A 25,213-nucleotide genomic window follows, 5' to 3' on the forward strand; every position below is an offset into this window, starting at 1 on the left:
TTACTGTGTTACCCCGGGTTTCCAGAACGAACGGATGGGGGGACAAGGAAACATATTTCCAGGACAGGTTTTCTTTTCTCCGAGCAGGGGACAGTAGGGAAATGTTAAAATATATCAGGAAATATAAAATATTCATACAAAAAAACAGATGATGGATTTCTAAAAGTTTAGAAGATCACAGGACAGGTCAAATAATACTGGAAACACATCCTCAGTAACATGGGTTTTTGGCTATTTTGCTAGCTAAACTAGTTATGTTTATCCAACAAAAAAGCACTCACTAGGGAAAACTATCTGAAAGAAGGCCATTTACATCATGATCACACGCTGCTAGAGATATTCAGCAGTATAATCTGGTGAGGATGATGCAGGACTTGAGCTAAGGAACAGCTGTTATTAAACAGTTTATTGTTCTGCGACTCAAGATGGAGGTGACAAACACCGTAGCTGCATTGAACCAAATCCCAACGTCTAGCCTAGTAGCTGACATGATCTGCATCTTTGTAGCATTGAGAAATGAAGATCTACCACAAACAAATCATGCTGTTCCAAGAGGAGTGCTTATTTAACAGTTTGTTCTTCTGCGACTCAAGATGGAGATGACAAACACCGTAGCTGCATTGAACCAAGTTGCAACTTCTAGCCTAGTAGCTGACGTGATCTACATCTCTGTAGCATTGAGAAATGAAGATCTACAGGAAACAAATCATGCTGTTCACAGAGGAGTGCTTAGGAACAAAATGGAGACTTACACTTTTTTTTCATGGCCCATCTGCAAAATCTACTGTCTCCACCTCAGATAGAGAGAAGGAATGCACGAGATCACCTCTGCACTACGCATCTTATTGCAGAAGATCCATGCCAGATTCCTTTAATGTAACTTGGCTATGGTAGCAATTTGTGTGTAGTTTATATTATACCGTCAGTAGTACAGTTCAATTCTTCCACCCAACCTCCTTATAATGAACTCCAAGAAGAATCTAGAATATTAGGCTGACTTTTATATTAATCATATATGGAAAATTATGTTTAAAAGACATTTAGTAAAATTTTATCATCATATAATTAAACTAATTGCTTAGTTACCAGATTATTGTGCCCAGTGCCTGGATATGTGAGTGGATGCGTTTGAAGGAAGAGGCGGAGTCAGAGTCGAATGAATGGAGAAGCTTCCTTTAGATTTCCCAGCCCAGATCACACAAACTTGGTCATCGTAATACTGATGTCTTCTATCAACCATTGCATATAGTATCGTTACTGACCTGTTTTTAATATTTGACTTCTATATTATTGCCAATACACAAATCGCCTTTTTCCTATTTTTACTATAGGCAATGCTATTTATATTTGAAGAAAACCACATCATATTAAATTATTAATAGCCGTATTTTGTCCAGTCACCGAAGATTGGAATTACCCATCCATGTTATATTCCAGTGTTACCTTTATATTATCGCTGTATATGATAATAAAAGTAACTCTATCATTGCTTGGTGAATTTAACATCGCTGTTAGTATCCATTTGTTTGATAGCTGGAACCAGTGTTATGTGACTCGGACTCACCTCTGACTCAGAAAGTCAAAATTGGGCTCGAACTTGGACTCGACGACCGGACTCGGCCAAGGCTCTGCAAGGACTCGGAAAATCAAAAAACCCATGGAATTCAAAGATTTTTAAGGATTTAAAGATTTTTTCATGCATCATTTAGTCAAATAACATCAAATACACAATAATTGTGATAAATAGAAGTTACTTAACACATACACAATTTTGCATAAATCACATAAGTATAAAAGCGAATTTCTAAAGGGAAAAAACTGAATAACATAATATAAAGTTAAACATAGTGTCCATGTCAAATGTCTACAATATATGAAATCAAGTTCAAAACATATATCAAAATATCAGCCAAGTGTAGAAGACTAAGGCTCATAGTAGCCTATGCCCTCCTACGAATATGCCTAAGATAAGTCATGGAAGACTCTAGAGCCATCCTCTCTCCCTATGTTCGAGGCTAAACCTCAGGGGCATCCTCATCCTCATCCACACCCACATAATCTTCATCATCAAAGTCGGATCTGTCACTCCTAGCCTCAGGGTGCTGCACTCGGTCTACTTGCATTGTAGCCTCCTCGATTGCCATTGCTATTGCCTCTGCCTCCCAATCCACCTAATCAACCCACTCCGCATCTCCATCACTAAAGACAAGATCAACTTTATGTTCCACTCTGCATGTGTATCAACAATCTCTAATACAATCAGTGATATATCGATGCCTTGGATTTGTTTATGGAGAATGTGAAAGTTGTAGTGAACAAACTACAAAGACAAGATCATTCAATTTTTGCGCAGACAATGGAAATGCAAGTTTGTAGAAGCCTCCTCCAATGCTTCCTTTAGCTTCTCTCAATACTTAAGTGCAAGCTACAAAGTTGCACAAACAATTAGCAATCGAAATGGGAGAGCCAACCGGTTTGCTAATTTCTCTCACAAAACCCCAATACTCTTCTTTAACTCTTTTCTCTCTATCACAAGCATTAGCAAAGAATGGAATAACCTTTTTAGGTAAATAGATGTTATACAAAGCACAAACAATTCACTTAACCCCTTATTTTATTATTTTTTGCACTTTATGAGTCATGTTGCCAGAGAGGGTCTAGAGCTCAGGACTTCGCGAGTCAAGAGAATCCTTGGACTCGGCAAGTCCATGCTGACTCTGCCAGGACTCCACCAAGTCCAAGTCCAAAGGCCATTTGCCTCAAAAATGTGGACTCTGGCTCAAACTCGCAAAGTCTCGTAACTATGGCTGGAACCATTACTTCTTACAATTGTTCATAAAAGAAATCAGTGTGCTTATAAATCAATATGTATCTCCTTTATTTGAATCCTTCCTTTTTAGCAAATCATTCTTTGCATCAGGGACCTTCTCTTCTTGTTTCTAATTGGGCCTCTATAGAATGTGTTCAGACATTGCTTTTACGATGTATCATCAGATGTCACAGACTTATCCCCCACAACATTGTCTTGGCCGAGTTTGGAGCTCATCCTTTCAAACTTGCAGCCATTTTTTACTTGATATGGTTCCTCCATTGGCTTCGTGGCTTTATGGTTTCAGAGGTCGACCGACACAAATACTCTCATCTGGCATATTGTTCTTCTGGTGTGATTATGAGATCTGACAATAGCACTAGATCTCGCTATTGGTATGCACAGGCCACCTCTCTGTTGGGTTTGATCAAGATTGAGATTGATCATCTTCCCCCTTATCAGTTCTCACTGGATACTCCTGCACACCTCCTTCTCTCACGACAGGAGTTGAATGAGTATGTCAAACAAGATATCTATAGACAGTACATTGTTACTACCTGGCATAATCCTCCTGGTGGATTACAACCTAAGATGGCCTTATATGCTGAGTGTTTTCTTGAGATTCAGAATGGTATTATTGTTTGCCCTACCTATCTTTATCAACGCTGGAATCAAACCCTACGATTCTCTTTGGACTCCTTGAGAGTTGGCTCACACTGTCGTCGTGCCCAGACTGATCACCATATGGTTAGAGAGGATCAAATTTGTCGTTTGTGTACTCTGGCGGAGGTTGAGACTGAGACCCACTTTATATTTCGTTGTCCTATCTACTATGAGATCAGAGGGAGATTTTATTGCCTTTTCTGAGATTGTTTTTCTCTTTCAGCATTCTTCAGCTATATTGACCAGCTATGACTTGCACTCTACCTTTGAGAGGCCACCCAGCTTCGTGAGCATACCTTGCAATCACTCATACCTCGAGGTCATACCTCAAATCAGTTCATTACTAGCTTTTTCTCCTCCTTGTCTCCACCACGGGGCGTGAAAAGGCAATCCAGTATCACTCATTCCAGATCAGTCAAACATTGCACCAGTCTTTCGAGACAGTGACACTCCTCCAATGGTTCTCGGCAACGATCTAAAACTCTAGATCATTCACGGTTATATACTTTTGTGATTCGTTTCTTTGTACCAAGGAAGGATCCTTAGTCCTTACCTTGGCTTCTCTGGCTTCGTGTCTTGTTTTGTTTCTTCTCTGACACCGTTTGGTGTTCCTGCTTTTGGCAGCTCTTTTGTTTGTATGCTCAATCCCATAAACCCTTGTGGCTTTTTTTGTTGGACATTAATATTATTATCTTATCCTATGTCCTCTAACATAGATTTGGAATTTTATATTTATCTTGATCAAATATATAATATCAATGACGAAGTATCTTACAATCAAATAATTTAATTTTGCATATTTCTTGCATTACACACACAAACAAACGCACCCAAAACCCCAGAAAAATAAATTCACGCATCTATGCACCTTGTTCTCATACCCATATGCACATCTGCACTCGAATCAGTAACTTAGATATTAAGTCATCACTTGAATATTTCATTGATTTTTGTATGACTTGGTAAAAATAGATTTTATTAGTTGTCTCACCTTAATTGGAGAATTTACAGCCTAGGGATGGTCAGATGATTGTCATCCCAATAGCATCCAAGGGACATCAAGTCATACCTTATGCCAAGTAATGCATATCTTTCTCAATAATTTAAAACAAAACCAACATCACAATGGCATCAAAGGCTCATCCAGTCATCCCCAATGTCAAGTAAGGGATATCTTTCTTAATAAAATTTACAGCAGTATACCACAGGGATGTGTCCCTAAAAAATTTCCCATTTCTTCCCATCAGGAGACATTTTTCAGTTTACATCCTTACCCGCATTGTTTTGTTTTGGTCTAATATCTAAGTTATCTTCCCCTTCTGCAGAACACCTTCGCAGGCCTCATTTGTCATACCCAGCATCGTAATGATATTCAAGGGACGTCAAGTCATCCCTTCGGCTTTCAAACACAAATCCTTAAAAAAAACACTTCAAAACAAGTAAATGAAGCCCTAATTAGAGGTCCCCTCAACATAAAGAAGTTTAAAGCTAGAGCATGTTAATTCCAGAAGCCCTACCCCACACTCACACCCAAAAACAGAATGCGCCCAAAGACTGATATCACTATTTTTGATTCTCAGGATGTACTTGCCAACATCGATGGCAAGAGGATTTTGAGTGCTGGTTGCAAAAAGCAGTTCTTTATTCTTAAAGCATGTCGATCAAACTAAGCCCATTAAATCTGGTCTTAGATGATTTGAAGCTAATTGTGAGTGCTTTTAGTCTATTTTAGTCAATCCAACCCTCCAGCCCTATTAAATAGACCCCTAAAAAGGCCAAATTGGTAAAGCATATGTCATTTGGACTAAGACATCAATATATACGGTGGTATATTTGCTGTGTTGCTTTACTATTGGTATAGTGGTATATGTACTTATTTGCTGCTACATATATATACATACACATGCACATGCACATGCACACATATATATTTCTTTTAAAAACATATTTTTATACTAACGAACCCAGAACAAATTCGAACCCACCCCAACAAAAATTCGAACAAATTTGAACCTGAATGTTGAACCTGCATCTGAACCCGAATCTGAATGGGCAAAGTTAGTCACTACATTTAGGCAAGGAAAGTTTGGTCTTTATTTGTTGGGGATAGTTTTAGGATGGATCAATAGATATGTTATTCCCTTGGTAGCAACTTTTGTTTGGTTATGGCATTGATTCTGATGGGACTGAACAATTTTTAGTTTTAGTTAATTCAACAGAGAGAAGAGGTATCGCAGGCCACAAGGATGCATCTTATAGAGTCTTCCAGAAGACTAGTATATTTTGATAGTGTTTTTAAGGTGATAATGATCTGAGAGATGCCTAAAGATACATTTACAGGACTTCTGGATGAAAAGAACTGCCATGTTTTTAAAAAATTAAATCAAAAACCTCTGAGCCTTTCAAGGAAGCTGATTTTATTTATTTACTCGTCATTTTTCAGCTCATCCAAACGAAACACAGAATAATACGTTTTATGACAACTTCAATCTCGACAAAACTTCCAACTGAACTTTGGAACTTTTATTGATGTTTCGCTGTACTAATAAAGAAAAATAGTTAGATTTAGTTGTATTTCTGAGAAAGAAACATAGTAAATACTAAATAGTAGGTGATTCCCGCAGTTGCAAGTTACTCACATAGGATCTAGCATGATATAAAAAGTGATGCAACCTGTACAGTGGAAATCTACTAATATTCTAATACTTTCAGCCAAGAAGTAAATCAAGTGGATGTTGCTAAAATTACTGTCACTTGAGCCTTTTCATAAAAAATGCAGCTATTTCAGATAGTTTAAGGCTCTCCAATACCATTCAATAATATAGCTATACTTTTCCACTTTATGTCTCAAGCCTCCAACGCTTTGTCCAAATCCTTGTATTGAATATGTGACATACTACATTTCAATTTGTTTAATAAAAAGAGAAACAGTCCTTGACCATTTAGAGAACTCAAAAGCCAAGGCAAGATACAGTTGCATCCTTACAATTTGTTTATCAAACATGCTGTGTATAATTTTGAAATCTTCGGAATGTCAGGGAAATCACACAATGAAACAATGACACAAGCAATCAGATATGAAAACTCTACCTGCCGGTTGTGCACATATTCAAGAAAAGATGGAACATCTGGAAACCGATAGCGTTCTTCATCTTCCTTTGAAATGACCTTTTGGTAACAAATAATATCTCCATCTTCAAGCTATGACAATTGAATAATGGCATTGGTATAACATGAAGATGTTTTACAATTAGATAAGTTTGTGTTATATCTCATGCAATCAATCACTTTGAAGTAAAACAAATCATCAAAACTATACACTATACATATATTCTCTAAATTTAAAATAATAATGGAGCCATATCAAATTATTATTTGTCCAAGTATTTTCATTACTATGAATGGAGCATCAATTTTTTATGAATATGAAATATAATACACATAATTGCACAACATATGATTTATAGTAGTGCTGTGTAACCCACTGTGTCTATGGTGAGATGCATCTGGTGGGATGTGAGCAGTACAACAAAGTTAAAATGAACAATGTACAGACAAATGACAAACTGAATGGTATGATGGTCAGGTCTGAAGGATAAGCTTGACAACCCAGCACTTTGGGCTCATTAGTCACCTCAGGCTAGCAACATATTGAATGGTGAATTCAATGGGAGGTAGTTTACCTATGCTTTACACTCAAAGAAATGTGTAGTTTAGTCTGCTAACCTGGCTCTGTCATTGAACAACTCTATTCCTATCTTATATATTGTGCAATTAGGTGGCTTACAGTGCATATACAATTGATGCTCCTTTCACGATAATGAAAATACTTGGAAAAATAATTATATGTTCTGAAACATTATTCTTCAAAACATACTATAACTGAGAAGATAAGTAAAACTTGACAGATCATATGAAATGATATACATACTTGGCTGCCACGGAAAGTTAGCCTCTTATCAATGTGCTCGCACATAACATTTGGCTCAAACTTGATTTCCTAATGATCACATCAATTATCTAACATGTAAAATATAACTCAATACCATAACAACCGAGTTTATGAGAAGAAGAAACTTAGCTTATGTATTTAGCCTCATCTACATAAACTCAGCTAACACAGACTTCATAACATAAAATGTAATACAACAAAAAACTGAAGTAAAAAAACAACTTCGTGAATCTTCTAACCTCAAAAAGCTCAATTTCTTCATTAGGTGGAAAACCAGCCAGCTCATTCAACTTTGTTAAAATTTCAGTTGGTTTTCCCAAGGCCTTAACAAATGACCTGCCAACATACCTACAAACCATAATATCCAGAAAATGAGAGTTAAATTAATTTGGCCATCAAAAACTCCTTGAAGATTTAAAATATAGTTATAATTATTGATCATAGAACTGCAATCACCTAAGCTCTTCTTTCTCAGGGTCATAAAGTTTGAAGAAGAGTAATATATCTGCACTTGTCTTTTCTGGTAGGGGAAGTGGATGAAGATCCTGCACAGATGAAATGGAAAAGCTCTTTATTTGCCTGAATTTTAAGTAATAAAAAGCAGTTCAGAAAATACAAATTCACATTTACATTCCAAGTGTTAAAATTAGCCACATATATACCGAGCCTAAAGAGCAGTTGAATATATCTTTAGCAAATATTGTTGAAAAATGTACATAACATGAAATCCAACAGATTAAAATAATGAATCTTCCGCCAAACATGACTACTCTCCACCTTGAAAATTATTATAGAATTTAGTTTCAATGGAGATACTTGGTTACCATTTTACCTTGCATAGATATTGTCCAATCTTGGAGAAACTATTTTTCTATTTCTGAATCATCTTTGATGTTAAATTCTAAAGAAAATGCCCAGATTCATCTCAGATCTAAAAACTTACTGCACTACGTTCTACTTCAAGAAATAGCTTCAACTCTGCATTATTTGCCTTGTTAGAAGCCTCTCTCAAGTGACAAACCTGTACAAAAAAAGAAGAGGAAAAATAAAAAAACATCAGTGTAATCCAAACCAAACAAATTACTTTTGTTTGTTAGCATTGCTGACATGCTATGTAATAAACTTTCAAGACAAGCAAATTGCAGCCAAGATAATAGACAGTACTTCCATTACTAAAGTAAGTGATTTTAGCTTGTAAAGATTAAACACAATGACTCAATGTTCTACAAGTATCAATGAAGCTCAAATAGTAAATGAAAATCTTCTTCAAATTTTTTGTATAGTTTTATGCATTTGATCTGTACAAAAAATAAACTTCAACCAACACATAATAATGATCATTTTCTTCAAGAAATTATCTTTCATCAATGATCAACAATAATTTAGACCTGCAAACACATATTGCTGTGTAATTTTGGGAAAGTAAACGATGGTGAATTAGGACTAATAAATAGAAACTGAAATGGTATCCAGAATATTCTACAAAAAATCTTGAAATAATTATTGCTGTGTAATATAGCAACTACTACCAGATTAGTTAGACAGGGAAGTGGAATTGAAATCAAAGTATCTGTTATAAAATGAGTTAGAACCTTCTTAAAATCTTTATTCCAGCTTCGATTTGACCTTAGAAAGGTAGGAAAGGTTATGGGAGGTAACAGTGCTGAAAGAGTATTAGATCCTAAAATTTGACAGACAATTTTTTTTAAAACTCTCAAAATCTAGAATCATTATTATAACTCCTATAAATTTGAAACCTATCTCAAAAATCCTAACACTATTTATGTAAAATATAACTTAAAATATATGCAACTTAAATGTTATATTTGTATAAATCCTCTTGCCCACTGAGTTTAGAAAAAGAGGAACTTTCCTCTAGGCATGGCAGATTGCGCCTACCCACGAGGAATCCAAATTCATCTAACCCTCCAAAATTCCATCCCTTGCCAAACCAAATTCCAAGTCCAAATTGGTGAAAAAAAGTGAAAGAAAATGCAATAATGTTGTTTTTTTCTCTTTTGAGGTGAAGTTGCAAAGAAGAAAATTCCTCTAGGCAAAGTGGATTCTGCTTGCCCCAAAGAAATCCTCTTCGACTCCATATTTTCACCAAGGATCAAGAGCAGTAAGCTTAAGGCAAAGGCCACCCACCTCACACAAATGAAAACAAGAACATGAAACGAAAGATTGGATTAGCTTTTGGATGAAATCAATTTGAAATGAAATAGGAATATCTAAAATCCTCTCCATGTCTCAATTCCAGCCTCAAAAGAAAGTGACGAGACATGCACTAAAGTCTCCAAATACAAATTGTGAAAAAGAAGTAATGATAGGATGGAGAATTTGAAAGGAGATAGCTCAAAACTTCAAATGAGAAGATTCAAAATTAGATAATCGAAGTCCAAATTCGAACATCAAGATCAAGATGGAGAAAGAGCAGATTTGCAAGCCCATAGGAAAAATCAGATAAAATTTTCATACATTGAAGGGTTCAACCACATGAAGGAATTCATCACTTCAAGAAGATGAAGTTTCAAGTTTGCAAGTACTATCAAATTCAAATCATGGCAATGGGAAAATTTCCAAGAACAAGGACGAAGAAAAATTGAGAAGATGAAGCTATTTGAAAATTTGCCATCACAATCAAAGACTTGGCAACACTAACTATCAAGAGATATTTCCTCGTCACCAAAAGACTGATCAAGTCCACAAGATAACGATGTTGAGATGGTGCCCACTTGTCTTCTACTAACCAGAAAACTCCAGTTACACCTATGCAAATACATTCAATCATATTCTTCCAAGTGTACAATTCTCTCATTGGCTTTCAAAAGCATTGTAATTTTCTTATTGGCCTACAGAGTGGTGCCTTCATGTAATTGGTTGATAGTGTGGCAACCCTAAGTAAGATATGTAATGGATCAATCTTGGCCCTTGCTTTCACATTAATATTAACCTTAGTTGCTGGATTCGTGCATCTGACCCCAGATCCGGATTCGGGTCCAATCTAGGTCCGGATCCGTGTGTGGATCTGTGAGGATCCAGGCCTATGGATCCTGACAAATCCCCAAGCAGGATTTAGGATCCTACCCAGATCCTCGAGGATCCATGCACGGTTCCACGCGAATCTACAATAAGGCCCAAGAAAAAATGTAAAAAAGTGAGCCCATTTTAGTTTTTTAATGTTTTTTTTTTCCTAAAGGCCCTAAACCCTAAAAACAACCCTCTAAGTCATAATGCAAGTTCATTTACTCTCTATTTTGCTCTCTCATACTTGCTAGTTTGAAGTAAAGTGCTTGGATTCAAAGGAGATCAGTTGTGGAGCTCCAAATACCTTGCAAGAAGTGTTTAAGGTATGCATTTCAACCATATTCTTGAGTTCTTTCATAGATTATTGATTTATTTTTAATTTTCCAAATTTTCAAGTTTTTGTGCAAGTGTCAAGCATGGTTTTCTTTCATTTTTTTTCTAGATTGCAAAAATAGAACAATTAGTAGTCAAGGCTCAATAGGTGGGGGTGGGGCTTCATCACCAAGCTTCAAAATTGATGAGGGGTCTCCTTTATGGAGACACACAAGAAGAGTCGCACAATGTCCTAGGGGTGGGGCATACATATGGAAATGTAATTATTGCAACGTACAACATAGAAGCTCCTATTCCTAAGTGAAATTACATTTTTTGAGCCCTGTGGGTGAAGGAATTAACGTGTCAGGGTAGTGATATGAAGGGATTACCAGCTGCACAAATAGCAGTGTTAGCAAAAGAGCAAGATGATGCTAATAGAGCAATTGCAAAAGAAAAATGTGGTGCTTCCAAAAGAACAAATACACCAACACCGTCATCCAATCAAACAAACACAAGAACACATCCTTTTTTGCCTATGCCAACTACAAATGATGAAGATGAAGACCCATCTCCAGTCACCCGCAAGAGAGGCCCACTAGATAGGGCATTCCAAAATGAAAAGAGAGACATTGCTGATCACAAAATTGGACGTTGTTTAATTGCAAATGGTCTTTCATTTAATTTTGTGAGATCAACTTATTTTAGGGAGATGGTGCAAGCAATAAATGAAGCACCCAGTGTTTACAAACAGCCTGATTATGAGAAGTTGTGCGCTACCATATTACATGATGAGAGGAAATCTGTAGAGGCTAAACTTCAACCAATAAGAGATTTTTGGGTTTAATCGGGTGTGTCTATTATTTCGGATGGGTGGAAAGATTGTAAAAACCGTCCATTGATCAATGTTATTGTTGTATGCCCTAAGGAGGCAATGTTCTTTAAGGCAGTTGATTGTGAAGGGCAAGTGAAAAATGCAAAATTTATTTCACGCATTCTCATTGATGCCATAGAGTCAGTGGGTCCTGATAATGTTGTCCAAGTGGTTACGGATAATGCAAAAGTTTGCAACGCTGCAAGGATAATTGTAGGGTCTACATATGATCATATCTTTTGGACACCATGCACTGTCCACTCTCTCAATTTAGTGATGAAAGCAATTGGCACCAAAATAGATTGGGTGAAAAAGATATATGAGGAAGCTAAAGAGATTCAAATGTTTGCGACAAATCACCACATGTCACAAGCAATTTTTAGGAGTTTCTTGGACTTGGAATTATTGAAAGTAAATTTGTATATTTAATATATAATTGAATATTATTGGATTCCATAATTTTTTTTGTTTTTTACATTAACATGTTTTAATTTTTAAATGTATTACTAACTTAAGTTTAACATATTCTTAGGTTGCTGAAACCTGCTTTGCCTCTCACACAATCGTCTTGTGAAGGTAAAAGACGCATTGAAACATATGGTCATTAGCCCCCAATGGGGCATTTGGAAGAATTCCAATACAGCAAAGGCCTTAAATGTAAGAAGAATGATACTAGATGAGGATTGGTGGGGTCATGTGACTTATGTATTGGAAATCACCGATCCAATAATGGCAATGCTTCGCTTTGCCGACAGTGATGAGCCATGCCTTGGTGATATCTATGATTCCATGGACACTATGCTGGAAAAAATAAAAATGGTAAGTTCTACGCTCTTTTACAACCATTTTTTATTTGAGAGATATCTAGATTTTGAAGTTTAAATTGACATATTCACTAATTATAATTATTATTCATATATCATATCCTAGGTCATACAGAGGAGGGAGAATGATCTTGAGGACACCCTTTACATGAAGGTGGAAAAAATTGTTCATCATCGATGGAACAAGATGACCACACTTTTGCACCTCCTTGCATATGCTCTATCCCTGAGGTACTGTAGTTCTTATCAAATGTTTGTGCTTATTTTATCCAATGGTTGTGCTATTGATATTTGATAGTGTCCAATTGTCTTTTGTTATCCCCAAGTACTATAGTGCAGATGTACTTCACCTTCCAAGTAGAGTGCCACCATTTAGAGATGCAGAGGTTGCAAATGGGTATAAGAGGGCACTAGTTAAGATATTCCAAGATCCAAAGATTGGGGCAATTGTAAGGAGTGAATTTGCTGCCTTCATCTCAGGTGAGAATTTCCACCCTATTGCCATAGCAAACCAAAGCAAGATAGATGCCATCAAATGGCGGTACCTTCACGGGCAAGCCTTCATGTACCTCCAAAATCTTGCCATAAAGGTCCTATCCCAAGTAAGTTTGTAAAATTAAGCTTAAGTTTAACACACTCAATTCCTTGAATTTATTATTTAATTTATTTATCTTGATTGTTGTATTGATAATTTTTAATTTCTCTTTAGGTTGCCAGCTCTTCTACAGTTGGAGCGGAATTGGAGTACTCACTCCTTTATCCACTCAGTCAAACGCAACAGGTTGGCTCCAAAAAAATCAGAAGACCTTGTGTTCATTCACAACAATTTGCGGTTGTTGTCACAGAAGGATCCAATGTACAAGAAGGGGCCCAAAAAGCTTTGGGATGTAGCACCGGAGACTACTGATTTAGATATGACCATCCGAGATCTTGCTAGATCCACTTTGATTGATGTGGATGATGAGGACGATCATTGTTGAAGATAGTAGCTGCAATAGAGATCTTTATCTCTGGAAATATGAACGTTATTACCGTTATTGTCATCTTCAGCTGAAAAGGACACTCAAAAGTTTAATTTGTAATATTATAAATGTAAATGACATGTGTCATTCACATGCATTGAGACATGAATATTCAAAGAGTCTTATTTAATTATAGGAGTTATGAGAAACTCAAGAGACCTTCAATTAGAATATGAAGAGTCTCCTCTATTGTTATATATTCACATCATGCGATAAGCATTGTACACTTGAACATTTCATTATCAACAAAGATATTTTGTGTTGTGTGGTTGGGTTTTTCCCTTCACTCTCAAAGGGTTTTCCTAAGATATTTCTGGTGTTCTCTATTTCAGTTCTTGTCTATTTCTTATATCTGGTTATTTTCATGGATTTCTAGGCTCTAGTTTCAACATGGTATCAAAGCCAGAACGTTGAGATTTTGAGAGAATTATCAGAGTACAAGTTTCAAGACAGTAGTTTTGTTTCCAATAATAAGGAGATCAACTGGAGGGCACTAGTGCCAGAGCTTAATATGGGAGAATCAAAAATATGAAGGCCTAGTCCTTAAAAGATTGAGTGGAAGGTTTGGAGTTGTGAAAAGTTGTCTGTTATTCTTCTCGAACTCAAAGGTTGCACAGACTCGTCTTGATTTCTTCAACTGCAAAAAGAATTTTGGTGAGAACATTTTTGGGAGAGTAGCGCTCAACGTCTATATCATTTGATGCCTTCATTTTGACCATTCATCTTCTATCAAATCAAGAATACTAAAGATACGTATTTATTTTTTCTTTCCCTTATCTTTGGATTTGTTTACCTTCTCATATTTTTATTTGATGTTTGAAGTAATTGTTTGGTTATCGTGCTTTCTCAAAACTGGCCTATTTGTGCGCTCCATTTCTAATGGATAAATGCTTCCATAGGATTTGATCCAACCATGGAGGAAAATTGCCTATGACGCCACAGTACTCTCTGCCCTAGCGAACTGCAAATAATATTGAGGTCTTTTCTCCTCCAGCGATGGTGATTTTGCTAGGGTTTTGGAAAGCGGGTTTGAAGATGAGAAAATGGCATTTGAACAGAGCATGATGGTTTCGATGATACCGCAGTTTGGGTGTTGCAGGGGATCCACGCTCATGCGCAGTCGAATGAAGTGGTTTCTGAATGATCTGCGGTCTCAGGATGCAATGTGGAGGTCGGCGGTTTATTCAATGTACAATGCTAATGAAAGGCGGTTTTGTGAGGACAGAAATGGTTAAGAGAGTTCTGGATTGCTATCACTCAACGGATGTTTGGGGGATGTAGAGTATGATGAGAGAATTGGGAGGGAATTTTGGGAGGAGCAGGAATTTACATGGGATCAACTTTTGCCGCTTCAGAGGGTTTTGACTATCGCTGTGGCTGCTACTGCAACTGCCAATTCAAAGCACGAGGATGAAATTGAGCTCCTCCAGTGCTCCCTCCATGAACGGAACCTATCATATACGGTTGAATAATATTCAAAAGAGCTTTCGATTCTGTTGCTGTCAACTCTTTCATAACGCATGTGCTAGCAGCTACGATTTTGACGTGGCCTTTTCATAACGGTTATTTGATTGCTCCTGTGTCAGGCAATGGTTGCAAGTCATTTAGAGACGTTTCGTGGTGGAGAAGCCATCATAGCGATCAGAAGATTATTTATAGTGGGAGCTTTATTGAGGTTATAATCAAGATTTTTTATTGGTTATTATGAAATGGCATCAGGGAGTTGACCGTCTAATATACCTCATCAGTTATCCTACGTAGAAAAGACGGAAGATAGGAGGGAGAGCAAATGTTGTAGGTTGAGGGGGATATAGTTGCAGATTAAGTTGGGGATTCTACCCCCCATCTCCTCCTCTGTTGATCAACTTCAACAAGTTGCTGCGATGGTCATCGGAATTATCATATCTTGCATCATGGGGGCACCATTGACGACTACAGTGGTGTGCACACAAGCCTCTAGTGTGATCGTGACAATGGATACGATGTGCTACGTCACATGCACAGTAGGTACATCCACTCTTGCGTAAGCAACAGGAACAGGAGAAGCCCATATGCCCGTGTCCCACACTGAGTCGGAGGTGATGCAAATGCCGTTGTGTCGCCATCCTGTTGTCTATCCAGAGGCACTTGCAAAGCACAAGGAGGTCATTACAAACATAGATTTGTTTATGTCCACTCTCACCCACTTTCATGCCGCTCTCGAGACTAAATTATCAATTCCAAAGATTGGAGGAAAAGCATCTACAACATTACCATGGTGGAGTGACAGAATTGCATGAGGTTGCAGAGATAAGTATTCTTATAATTATTGATGCTCAAAAGAGGTTATTTTTCGCATTGATAATTGATTTTAATAATCTCTCTTGGTTGCAAAGGATGCAACAAGATAAGGATTATAGCTCAAGTTGCATGTTGTTAGGATGTTTATTTTTATTTTTATTTTAGACACCATGATTGCAGGGTGTTTTTTAAAGATTAGAGATTAATGAACATGATAATACTGATTACAGTCATGAGTAGATATTTACAAGAGGGAGAAGTTCGATATCATAGGGAGTATGCTACTATATTAGTATCTATGACTAATTATTTTCTTCTTATCTCTCATCGTTGTAGGATCAACAAGAAAGGCCATAGGTTGATTTAAGTAAGAGGGAGATGTTGATATTTAGAGGGAGATTTTAGCTTCAAAGGGAGGCTTCATAATTAAGAGGGAGTACTTATGAAATCCCCTTTCATTCTCATAGATGCTTGTGATGCTTGTGGTATTTAAAATTTGAGACTTGAATGGAACTAAGTCTTGTTTTGTTATGTCTATTTCCATTCATGTGGAATCAACAATGAAATTGTAAGATCAGCTGTGATAACTCTTTCACTATGCGATAATGACATCATGTTGAGAGAGTCAATGATGTCATCACGTTGAGAGATTCCGTGATGGGAGTTGGATGTCATGATGAGAGATTCCATGACAGTTCATGTTGAGAGAGTCCGTGATAAAGGCTTAGTTGTGAGTCTTACAAATCTTTTCATGTTGAGTGAATATGATTAATTGTTACAGGTTTTCATGTTGAGTGATTCCATGAATGTGATTAATTGTTACAAGTTTTCATGTTGAGAGATTCCATGAATGTGATTAATTGTTACAAGGTTTCATGTTGAGCGATTTCATGAATGTGATTGATTGTTATAGTTTTTCATGAATCTAATAAGATATATGGGATAAAATTTCATCATTAACATTTTGGTTGCAATCTTGTGTGATTGTTCAGCTAAAGATCTCTCTCTGGCTAAGAGGGAGTGTTGAAGATAGTAGCTGCAATAGAGATCTTTATCTCTGAAAATATGAACGTTATTATCGTTATTGTCATCTTCAGTTGAAAAGGACCCTTGAAAGTTTAATTTGTAATATTATAAATGTAAATGACGTGTCATTCACATGCATTGAGGCATGCATATTCGAAGAGTCTTATTTAATTATAGGAGCTATGAGAAACTCAAGAGACCTTCGGTTAGAATATGAAGAGTCTCTTCTATTGTTATATATTCGCATCATGCAATAAGCATTGTACACTTGAACATTTCATTATCAATAAAGATATTTTGTGTTGTGTGGCTGGGTTTTTCCCTTCACTCTCAAAGGGTTTTCCCAAGATATTTCTGGTGTTCTCTATTTCAGTTTTTGTCTCTTTCTTATGTCTGGTTATTTTCATGGATTTTTGGGCTCTAGTTTCAAAAATTATGAGTTCATAATCCACTCTACTACTAGTGGTTTGGGTTCCTCTACTGATACAGATGTAGCACTTGCAGCTCATCAGTACCCCTCTGATGCGAATTTTCTTGAAAATCCATTTGATGATTAAATCAAAAACTTTAGTCTTGACTCTTGACTCTTTTATGAGTAAATCATGTTACAAACTCTAAGTTTAACGATCTATATTTTGAATGTTACAAACTTTCACTTTGAATAATTCAATGTGAATGTGTTGATTTTCTTTATAATCGTGAAAATAGATTAATTATCAATTTACCATTGATCAAGTATACTAGATTCAATGATTCATAGATGCATACTAGAATCATACATTCATACTATGAAATGATTTATTTTAGATTCTTTAGAATTATGTATATTTCTCTTATTTTTAGTATATATAATGCATATATATTTCATTTATACATATATGCACAAATCCTCCACGAATCATAATTGGGGTAAAAAAATCCCAAATCCATGAATCCGATTCACGTGCCCGAATCAGATTTGTGTCACGAATCGGCAACTAAGATATTAACCCTTCATTGTAGTTGAACAATTATTAAAGGCCAAGGCGTCTTATTTGTAAAAAGGTTGGTCATTAGAGAAGCTAGCTAGCAGCAAAAATATAGAGTATTGATGAAATTGTTGCCATAATGCTATAAACATAATTGATGATTCATTGTTGGTCTTCATGGTGTATTACTCAGTGTTGCTTTTAAGTATTGTATGGTAATTCCTCATTTAGATTAGATTAAGTTAAAATTTCATGTTACATAGAGGTGGAAGTAGAGGAATAGAAGATATTGTTGAATTCTGATAAATGGTAAAGTTGGTGTCCATACCTTTTGGTAACTGTTGATTGTAGGTAACTATGCATGGTTAGATCTAGGCCTAAATTGCAAGTGTCTAACTTCTATTGGAGATGTTCATTTAGATTGAGCCTTCATGAGGTATTTGGATGAGCATTGACAATGTGAAGATCATTCCTCTATCCAGAGAAGATAGCACCCTCCTATGCCTAGTTGATCTAGTGAAGCAAGGATTGGTTAGACGCTCACAACATCATCAGCATTGTCTTACATCCTTGAGTTAGAATTTATAAAACCTATCCTTTGCAATTTATTTGGTTGGAAGTGTTTAAAGGAGTTTAAGTCAAGTTGCTATCCATTGAATGAATAACATAACTCCCTATGTGATAACCAGCATATCACATCATTATAAATGAGTGAGTCCATAATGAGGAAGGAATTTGAGGATTTCTCATTTGATACACATTTCATCTACATTGTTAATATGAGCATCTTTATTCAAGAGAGAATCGGAATTTTGGAACAAACCTCACATTAACATGAAGGAGATATTCAAACAGTGTAAACTCGAAAAGAGGATTTAGCGGCATAATACAAGGATTTAGCTTTTTGTGGATGTGCTATAGGTTATCCATTGTGGTGGATGTTTGGGCTTCTCAAAAAAAATTTGCGATGCCTTCTCTTTTGTGGGAAGGATTGATTTGTTTGAAAACTGGTATTAAGCAAGCAATTCCTATATGCAGAGGTATCAAAGACAAATTCTGTAGCACAAAAAAAGGACTTCCACCGTGTGGGTGTTGTTTGTGTGAAATGTCTGATCATGCCTACTAGTCACAGACTAGAGAAGACTGGAGAAGCCTCCAGTTGTTGACTGACCTTTCTTGCATGTTTGTAGATTCATTTATAATCTGTTTGTTGTTTAGTTTTTGTATTGATATGGTGCATGTGAATGTGTTGCTTTTGTTCTCTGGTAGGCTGAGAGGCATAGATTATCTCAGAAACTGCATAAGTAGTTGGTGTTTAAATTTGATTAAACTTAATGCCGGTTTTGTTCTTTATAGCTTTGATAAAAATTATATTGCATGGGTGTGGGCCCAAACAGAACCCTCAGCTTAGCAATAGAACCCTCATGAAAGTTAAACTCAAAAACTACACAGTTAAATAAATAGCAATATCATAGTAAAACCCTCATCTTAACAATCAAAAATAATAAAATATTAATATAATTGAAACCAATAAGAATAATGAATAATGCATAAAAATCTCTAAATGGTTTTCTTAACAAAATCCTTTTAAAGAATCCAGTCAACAATTGGTATAATCTATTTTGTCATTCTGAAGACTACAAATAAAAAGAACTAGAGAAAAGATAATTATATTGAACATTTCAGACTCAAACTCATTAACCAATCAGTAATTATGATACGCACAAACTAAATGGTCAACCCAATATTAGGCCCCAGTTTCACAAAAATGTACCAAATTTGGTAACATATTAAACTTACAATTTGGGCCTCCTCCGCTAGCGACAAAGGCCTATTGGGACGGTATGTATGGTTCTGTCGTTTGGCCCAAAACCAAAATCGCAGAAACTGAACAGGAATGCCAAATTCTTTCGCCACCTCCTCCTGCAATAGTATCGATACAATTAACATAGGAAACAAAAAAACATCTATAGCAAGTTATAAATTACAGTACACAAAATGAATTGAACCAGGAAAAAAAATTTAAATGAACAGCCCAAATAAAGTTGAGAAAATTACACAACATTACATAAAGCCTATAAGGACACTTGGGTAATACTTTCATTACATTTTATAATTGTGCGTAATGAGTTGCTCTCTTCATAAAATATTACCTTGAAAACTGTAAATAATGTCTGCTTCTGAATACGAAAGCTTCGAACCTTGTCGTGATCTACAAGATCAAAAAATATGTCCTTCCCAATCTGCTCAGCAAGGTCATCATCGCGTGCAACCTTGAGTAAGGAAAACAATGATGTAGGTCAGTATTTTCTGCTATATAATTATTATATCTCTAAAGACATCAACAGATAATATATATCATGAGAAAAGAAGAAAAAAGTCAAATGTTAAAGTCTAAAGTAGATTGAAAAAGGAATTTAGAGAAAGTTAATGATCAATGCAACTTTGGAATTCTTTGTATTGCAATAATTGATGCAGTTAAAGGACATAATTGTGTGTGCTTCCTTGACCCCTATCTTTATCCTAATGTAGCTTAAAATGGAATTTAATTCATTTATATTATTAAAGACTTCCAAATTTTACCTCCAATAATACAGTGCAATATGTACACATGTATAAAGAAAAGTTACAAGTGCAGACAGTATAACTACCTTTATGATGGTATAAAGGTGTGCCTCAGCCTTCTCTTTTCGTTTTTGTTCCTTCTCCTCTTGCTCTTTCTTTAATCTCACCTGCAAAGCATAGGCATATTTTACAACTCAAAAATAATGATCCTTCAACATTTATTATTTCGATAGGCCAGCATGCTTTTGGTTTCATTCAGCACATGTTGGATGTTTATAGGAGTCAAACATCCATTAATTATAATTTTACCAAAACTCACTCACCCTTAGGTGCTCTGCTATATCCTTCTCATCAACATTACAGATTATCTTGTCCCTGTCACTCTCTCTAATGTAGACAAGCATATAAGCATTGGAATATTTTGTGAACTTGAATGGTGTGTTGTTGAACCCTGGATTTGTCTGAGGCAGCTGCAAGCAAATAAAATTTGATGTTAACAAATTGCAATTGATTAGGAAACTTCTTAAGAAGTTTTCAAAGTCTCAGACACAACATGTACCTCCTCCTCCCCTCCATATTGTTCCTCTAGAGCTTTTTTCATGTCCTCCTTTGTCACACGCTCATCATCGAACTTAAACCTGATGTAAAACTTTGGTCATTCCTTTATGTGTCACCAGATCCTTTGTCATGTTAAATCCATAGTTCTAGTGTCAGCAGTCACCATTTAATTACAAATCTCTAAAATCCACAATAAGATTTGTGATTAAGCAATAGTTCTGCAATCTCAGATGCATGGAAAGATAGCGATGGAACAAAACAATCCAGGACAAACCCCCACTTCGAGTTGAAAACCTATTGGGAAAATCTCCCACAATACAAAACCTTTGTCTGATTCAACCAAATTTATAAAAACTTGCTGGAAAATGCATGCGAGATGAGGCCTTGAATTTAGTAATAAAAAAATTGTAGATATGCTACGTAAAGAACTATTTGTTGCAGTACAGAGCCAGAAAACATGAGCAATTATTCTTTTTCTTGGTGATTTGTAATATATTCAACAAAATTAAACTAAATTCATCTTCTAGATCAAAAAGTCAACAAGATAAATGGGAATCAACAAATAGGATGCTAAATACATGAATAACATTGTTTTTTTCCCATTTTTGAAAATCTATATCCAAAAAAAAAAGTTATCGTACAAAAAGTTAAATTCATTAACCAGATTAATAAAGCTTATCAGGATCAAAAAAGAATTAAGACATTCTACAATGCATATAGTGCCAGACATTCTGCAGTTATCCTATTGTTCTCCCAACCAGAGTCGCAAAGGCTATAACATTCACAACAACCAGAGCTTAAAAACGTTACATACCACTGGTCTGAGAGTGTAGGTCTGATATATGCATAATAATGACCACCATGCACCCCTCCACTGTGCACTAAAACACTGTCATCAATAATAAAAAATGGATCAGGTACAATTCCAAATCCTCTTATGTTTTCCAAAAAAAGCAGCAGCATGCAGACAAAAATAATTATAAATACTAAGATATAGTCCTAGAAGCAAATCACGCAGATAACTCAACTAATGTCATTTGATAAACTAAATATTTCATATAGATGTAATGTCATCATATGACCCGTGCTTAATATCATCCACATGCCTCTGCCATCATTCTAAATTCCTATATTGGCACTACCTCAATTAGATGCACCCTAAAGGCAATCATTAAAACATCATTTACCTGAGACTAGAATGTGTTCAATGTAACAAAAGAGATCAAAAGATGCTTATAATACCACTTACACATAGCAAAATATGTCCAACTGCATCAAGACAGATCATCTCTTGCTTATAATCCCTTAGGACTATGCAGAGCAAAACAGATTTTATCCGCAAAACTCAAAATCTAGAGAATTTGAGAAAAAACAATCCATCAAAGTTGCCTTGAAACTTGTATGAATATAATGGGAAAAAATGATCTTAAATGGGGATGCATCCACACCCCTCAAGCCACCTTCAATATGGGGGTGAAATCGTCAACGAGATAGTATTTTACTGTTACAATACACGAATAGTCTATATTCTGAGGTTATATTTTAGCTCATTGTATCTGGTTCATATTTTGTCTACTTTATCGTAGTTTAATTTTGTGTCTACTTATCTTGATTTTCTGCACAATCAAATTGGTATTGTGAAAATTGATTGGTTATTAGGGCCAACCAACATTTGATATCTTTCTCTACAACAGTTGCCTCGTAAATCAGTTGTGACATCTCACTGCTTTGCTCAATGAATATGACAATGCTATAATTTAATGCAAATTTAGCTTGTGGCATATCCTTGAATTTATATGCTAATTAAATGGCTTAAACTTAACGCTAATTTAGGTTGTGGCATATCCTTGCTTTGCTTGATGAATATGACAATGCTATAATTTCATTTCTTTCAGAATGTCTCGTTACTAGTGTTGCAGATTTTAGCTGTGATAGAGATCTTTATCTCTGGGTGTTAATATCAAAATGATCACCTTCAGCTGAAACTGACATTTATGATAAATTGTAATATTAAATATAAGATGTGTCATACAACATGCGTAGAGGCATGGAAATACGAAGAACCGTATTTAAAAATAAGGATTCAATTTTGGGGAATCTTAAGAGACCTTCGGTTGTAATGTGAAGAATCTCTCTCGTGTTATATCTATCACTTCAAGCAAAAGGCATTCTACATTTGAATATTTCATTTCCAATAAATTTGAATATTTCATTATCAATAAAGTGATCTTCTGTTGTGTGACTAGGTTTTTCCCTTCATTCTAGAAGAGTTTTCCCCAAGGTATTTCTGTGTCTCTTGTATCTATTTTAATGTTTCCTTATTGTTGTTTATCACTGCTTTCTGGGTTAAATCCTAACATGGTATTAGATCAAGGTTTGATAACAGTTTATAAGGAAATTGTTTATTTAGTATATCTGCATATTCAGTTTTTTCATGCGTGTCTGCTCTATTCACTTCTCAGAATGCTTCTGTGTGATTCTTGGTGTCGGCATCTTTCTCCAGAGATTATTTGGTCTCATATTTTCTATTCCTGTTTTGTCTTGATTCAAGATCAGTGTCTTTTGTCATTAAGTCTGAGGTGCCGCTCGTGTATTTGCCTCACAATTTCAGGCCATATTGCTGAGGTTTCCATGTAGAAGAAGACTGAGAGAGGATAAAGGTATTGAGGATCAAAGTATAATGGCAAAGATTTCATCTAAAGGAAACCTCAATAGAAGCATCGGCAGCAAGGTATATATTGCATTTAATGTTGAAGATTTAATGTTAATTTTTGTATTCCTTGACTTCAGCGTTGTCTGTTTGTATTGTCAGTCTCATACCGTGATTGCAGGTTCTTTTTCATTGGTAATGTTTGAGTAAATCCTAAATCATGTCATTCCATGGGTTGGCTGTCTTATCTTTATTTTCTTTCATCATCGTATTCCTTGGCTTTGTCGTGCATCTACAGTTTTTTTATGGCTTCATTTCTTTTACCTTTACGTTTCTATCCAGTTAATCCTATAAACCTTTGCATGTACTCTGTTTGCCTCCATTCCCTCATCACAACAATAACAGGTGAGCTTGTTAGCATGGACATATTAAATAAAAGACACATAGTCCAAGTCCCTGCTTGAGCTTCAAGAGTTTCAATATTGATAATTTGTGAGTTGACTTTCATTTGTGTTCACCTTCAACATTCATTTTCTTTTCAATGTAGGATTATGGTGACATATGTGACGATTGAGAGTTGACATTTCACAATTTGCATGATAGTCCATAGCATCCTCCTCCTTGGGCAACTGCTTCTTGCCTTGCTGTGCCGCCTTCTATTTTTGCAAAAAAATTGTCGAGTGCCGCCTCTTGATGGTAGATATTCTCATCTACTCATTTCATATGTGGATATTTTTAGTTTTTGTACAGCTTTTCTGTGTTCAAGCTATATTGTTCCGGTAGAATATCTCAGATAATATGCTTCTGCCTTGTGTGTGCTTTCTTGACATCATGCAGTTATTATGTTCTGCTGGCAGTGAATATTGTTATTGAATTGGAGCTTGGTGTCATCAATTCATTGCTATCATTTACTATGACTTAAGTGTTACCGTGCCTAGTTTATGCCGTTTGAAATTCTGAGCTCTACATGTTTGGTAACCGTCAATCATTAAAGGTTTGTATGTTTGTTGTGGGGAAAGTGGAATGTGAGCACTATTGTGTTGTCATTTATAGCTCAGAGAAGTGTATTTTTGGACAATATAATTTGCGAATGCATACTAGTGCATGAGGAAGTATGAGTGTATCTCTACACAGAAAGAGGCTAACAGAAGTTCTCAGAATAGCAAAGGATATTGGCAAGCTACTGGTTTTGTTTTGATGTTGCTCGAAGCTCAAATCTTGTTCATCGGTTTCATTTTTCTTAGTTGATGCTGTCACAACATCAGTAAAAGAAATTCCAAGAGGGCTCAAGCTGTGTGAAAAGAAGCTGCACATTTCGTCTTTTTGTTCAGTTTTTGGAGATAAGTATTATAGTTTTCCATTATACATTTTGATTCATAGAGGCTCAAGTCAAAATCTCTTTCGTGTGTGCATTAATCATAGTTCCAAAAATCACGGCAACTCACTCGATTCATGCGATTCGGCAATTCAAGCCAAACGATTTTTTGTGAATCGGTGAATCGAATCAGCGATAAAGGGTTTATGAAATAAGTTACTCACTAAATTTCAAGTGTTTTTCAAATTTTCCGATTCGTGGCCGATTCACAATTCGATTCAGCCTTACTGATTCCGATTCTTGTTACTTTGGCATTAATTATTAATAACCACTGTTTCCCGCAACCAGAAGCAATGAAGTTAAGGATG

At 35.8% G+C, this 25,213-nt stretch overlaps 1 protein-coding gene and 1 long non-coding RNA gene across 5 annotated transcripts in view; both read right to left on the reverse strand.

Annotated features, from left to right (window-relative positions):
- Positions 1-25,213, reverse strand: part of LOC149553147 (ubiquitin C-terminal hydrolase 13-like) — a 53,026-nt gene that overhangs the window by 3,992 nt on the left and 23,821 nt on the right. For all 4 annotated transcript variants that reach the window (XM_089788649.1, XM_089788648.1, XM_089788647.1 and 1 more), the window contains exons 11-21: positions 21,695-21,769; positions 20,882-20,960; positions 20,646-20,792; positions 20,409-20,489; positions 19,911-20,030; positions 19,558-19,680; positions 8,368-8,445; positions 7,881-7,969; positions 7,664-7,772; positions 7,404-7,472; positions 6,563-6,673 (exon numbers count right to left, since the gene is read on the reverse strand). In XM_089788649.1, coding sequence (XP_089644775.1) covers positions 6,563-6,673; positions 7,404-7,472; positions 7,664-7,772; positions 7,881-7,969; positions 8,368-8,445; positions 19,558-19,680; positions 19,911-20,030; positions 20,409-20,489; positions 20,646-20,792; positions 20,882-20,960; positions 21,695-21,769 — 1,081 coding nt within the window. The remainder of the gene's footprint in view (positions 1-6,562; positions 6,674-7,403; positions 7,473-7,663; positions 7,773-7,880; positions 7,970-8,367; positions 8,446-19,557; positions 19,681-19,910; positions 20,031-20,408; positions 20,490-20,645; positions 20,793-20,881; positions 20,961-21,694; positions 21,770-25,213) is intronic.
- LOC149553148 (uncharacterized) lies at positions 849-1,793 on the reverse strand. The gene is made up of 3 exons (XR_016353038.1): positions 1,565-1,793; positions 1,087-1,262; positions 849-967 (listed from the first exon to the last, which is right to left on the reverse strand). It is a non-coding gene; the product is annotated as an uncharacterized LOC149553148 (long non-coding RNA).

This window comes from Cupressus sempervirens, chromosome 6 (genome assembly GCF_028749045.1).
Source record: "Cupressus sempervirens isolate cs-2001-9-10 chromosome 6, ASM2874904v1, whole genome shotgun sequence".
NCBI classification, from domain to species: Eukaryota; Viridiplantae; Streptophyta; class Pinopsida; order Cupressales; family Cupressaceae; genus Cupressus; species Cupressus sempervirens.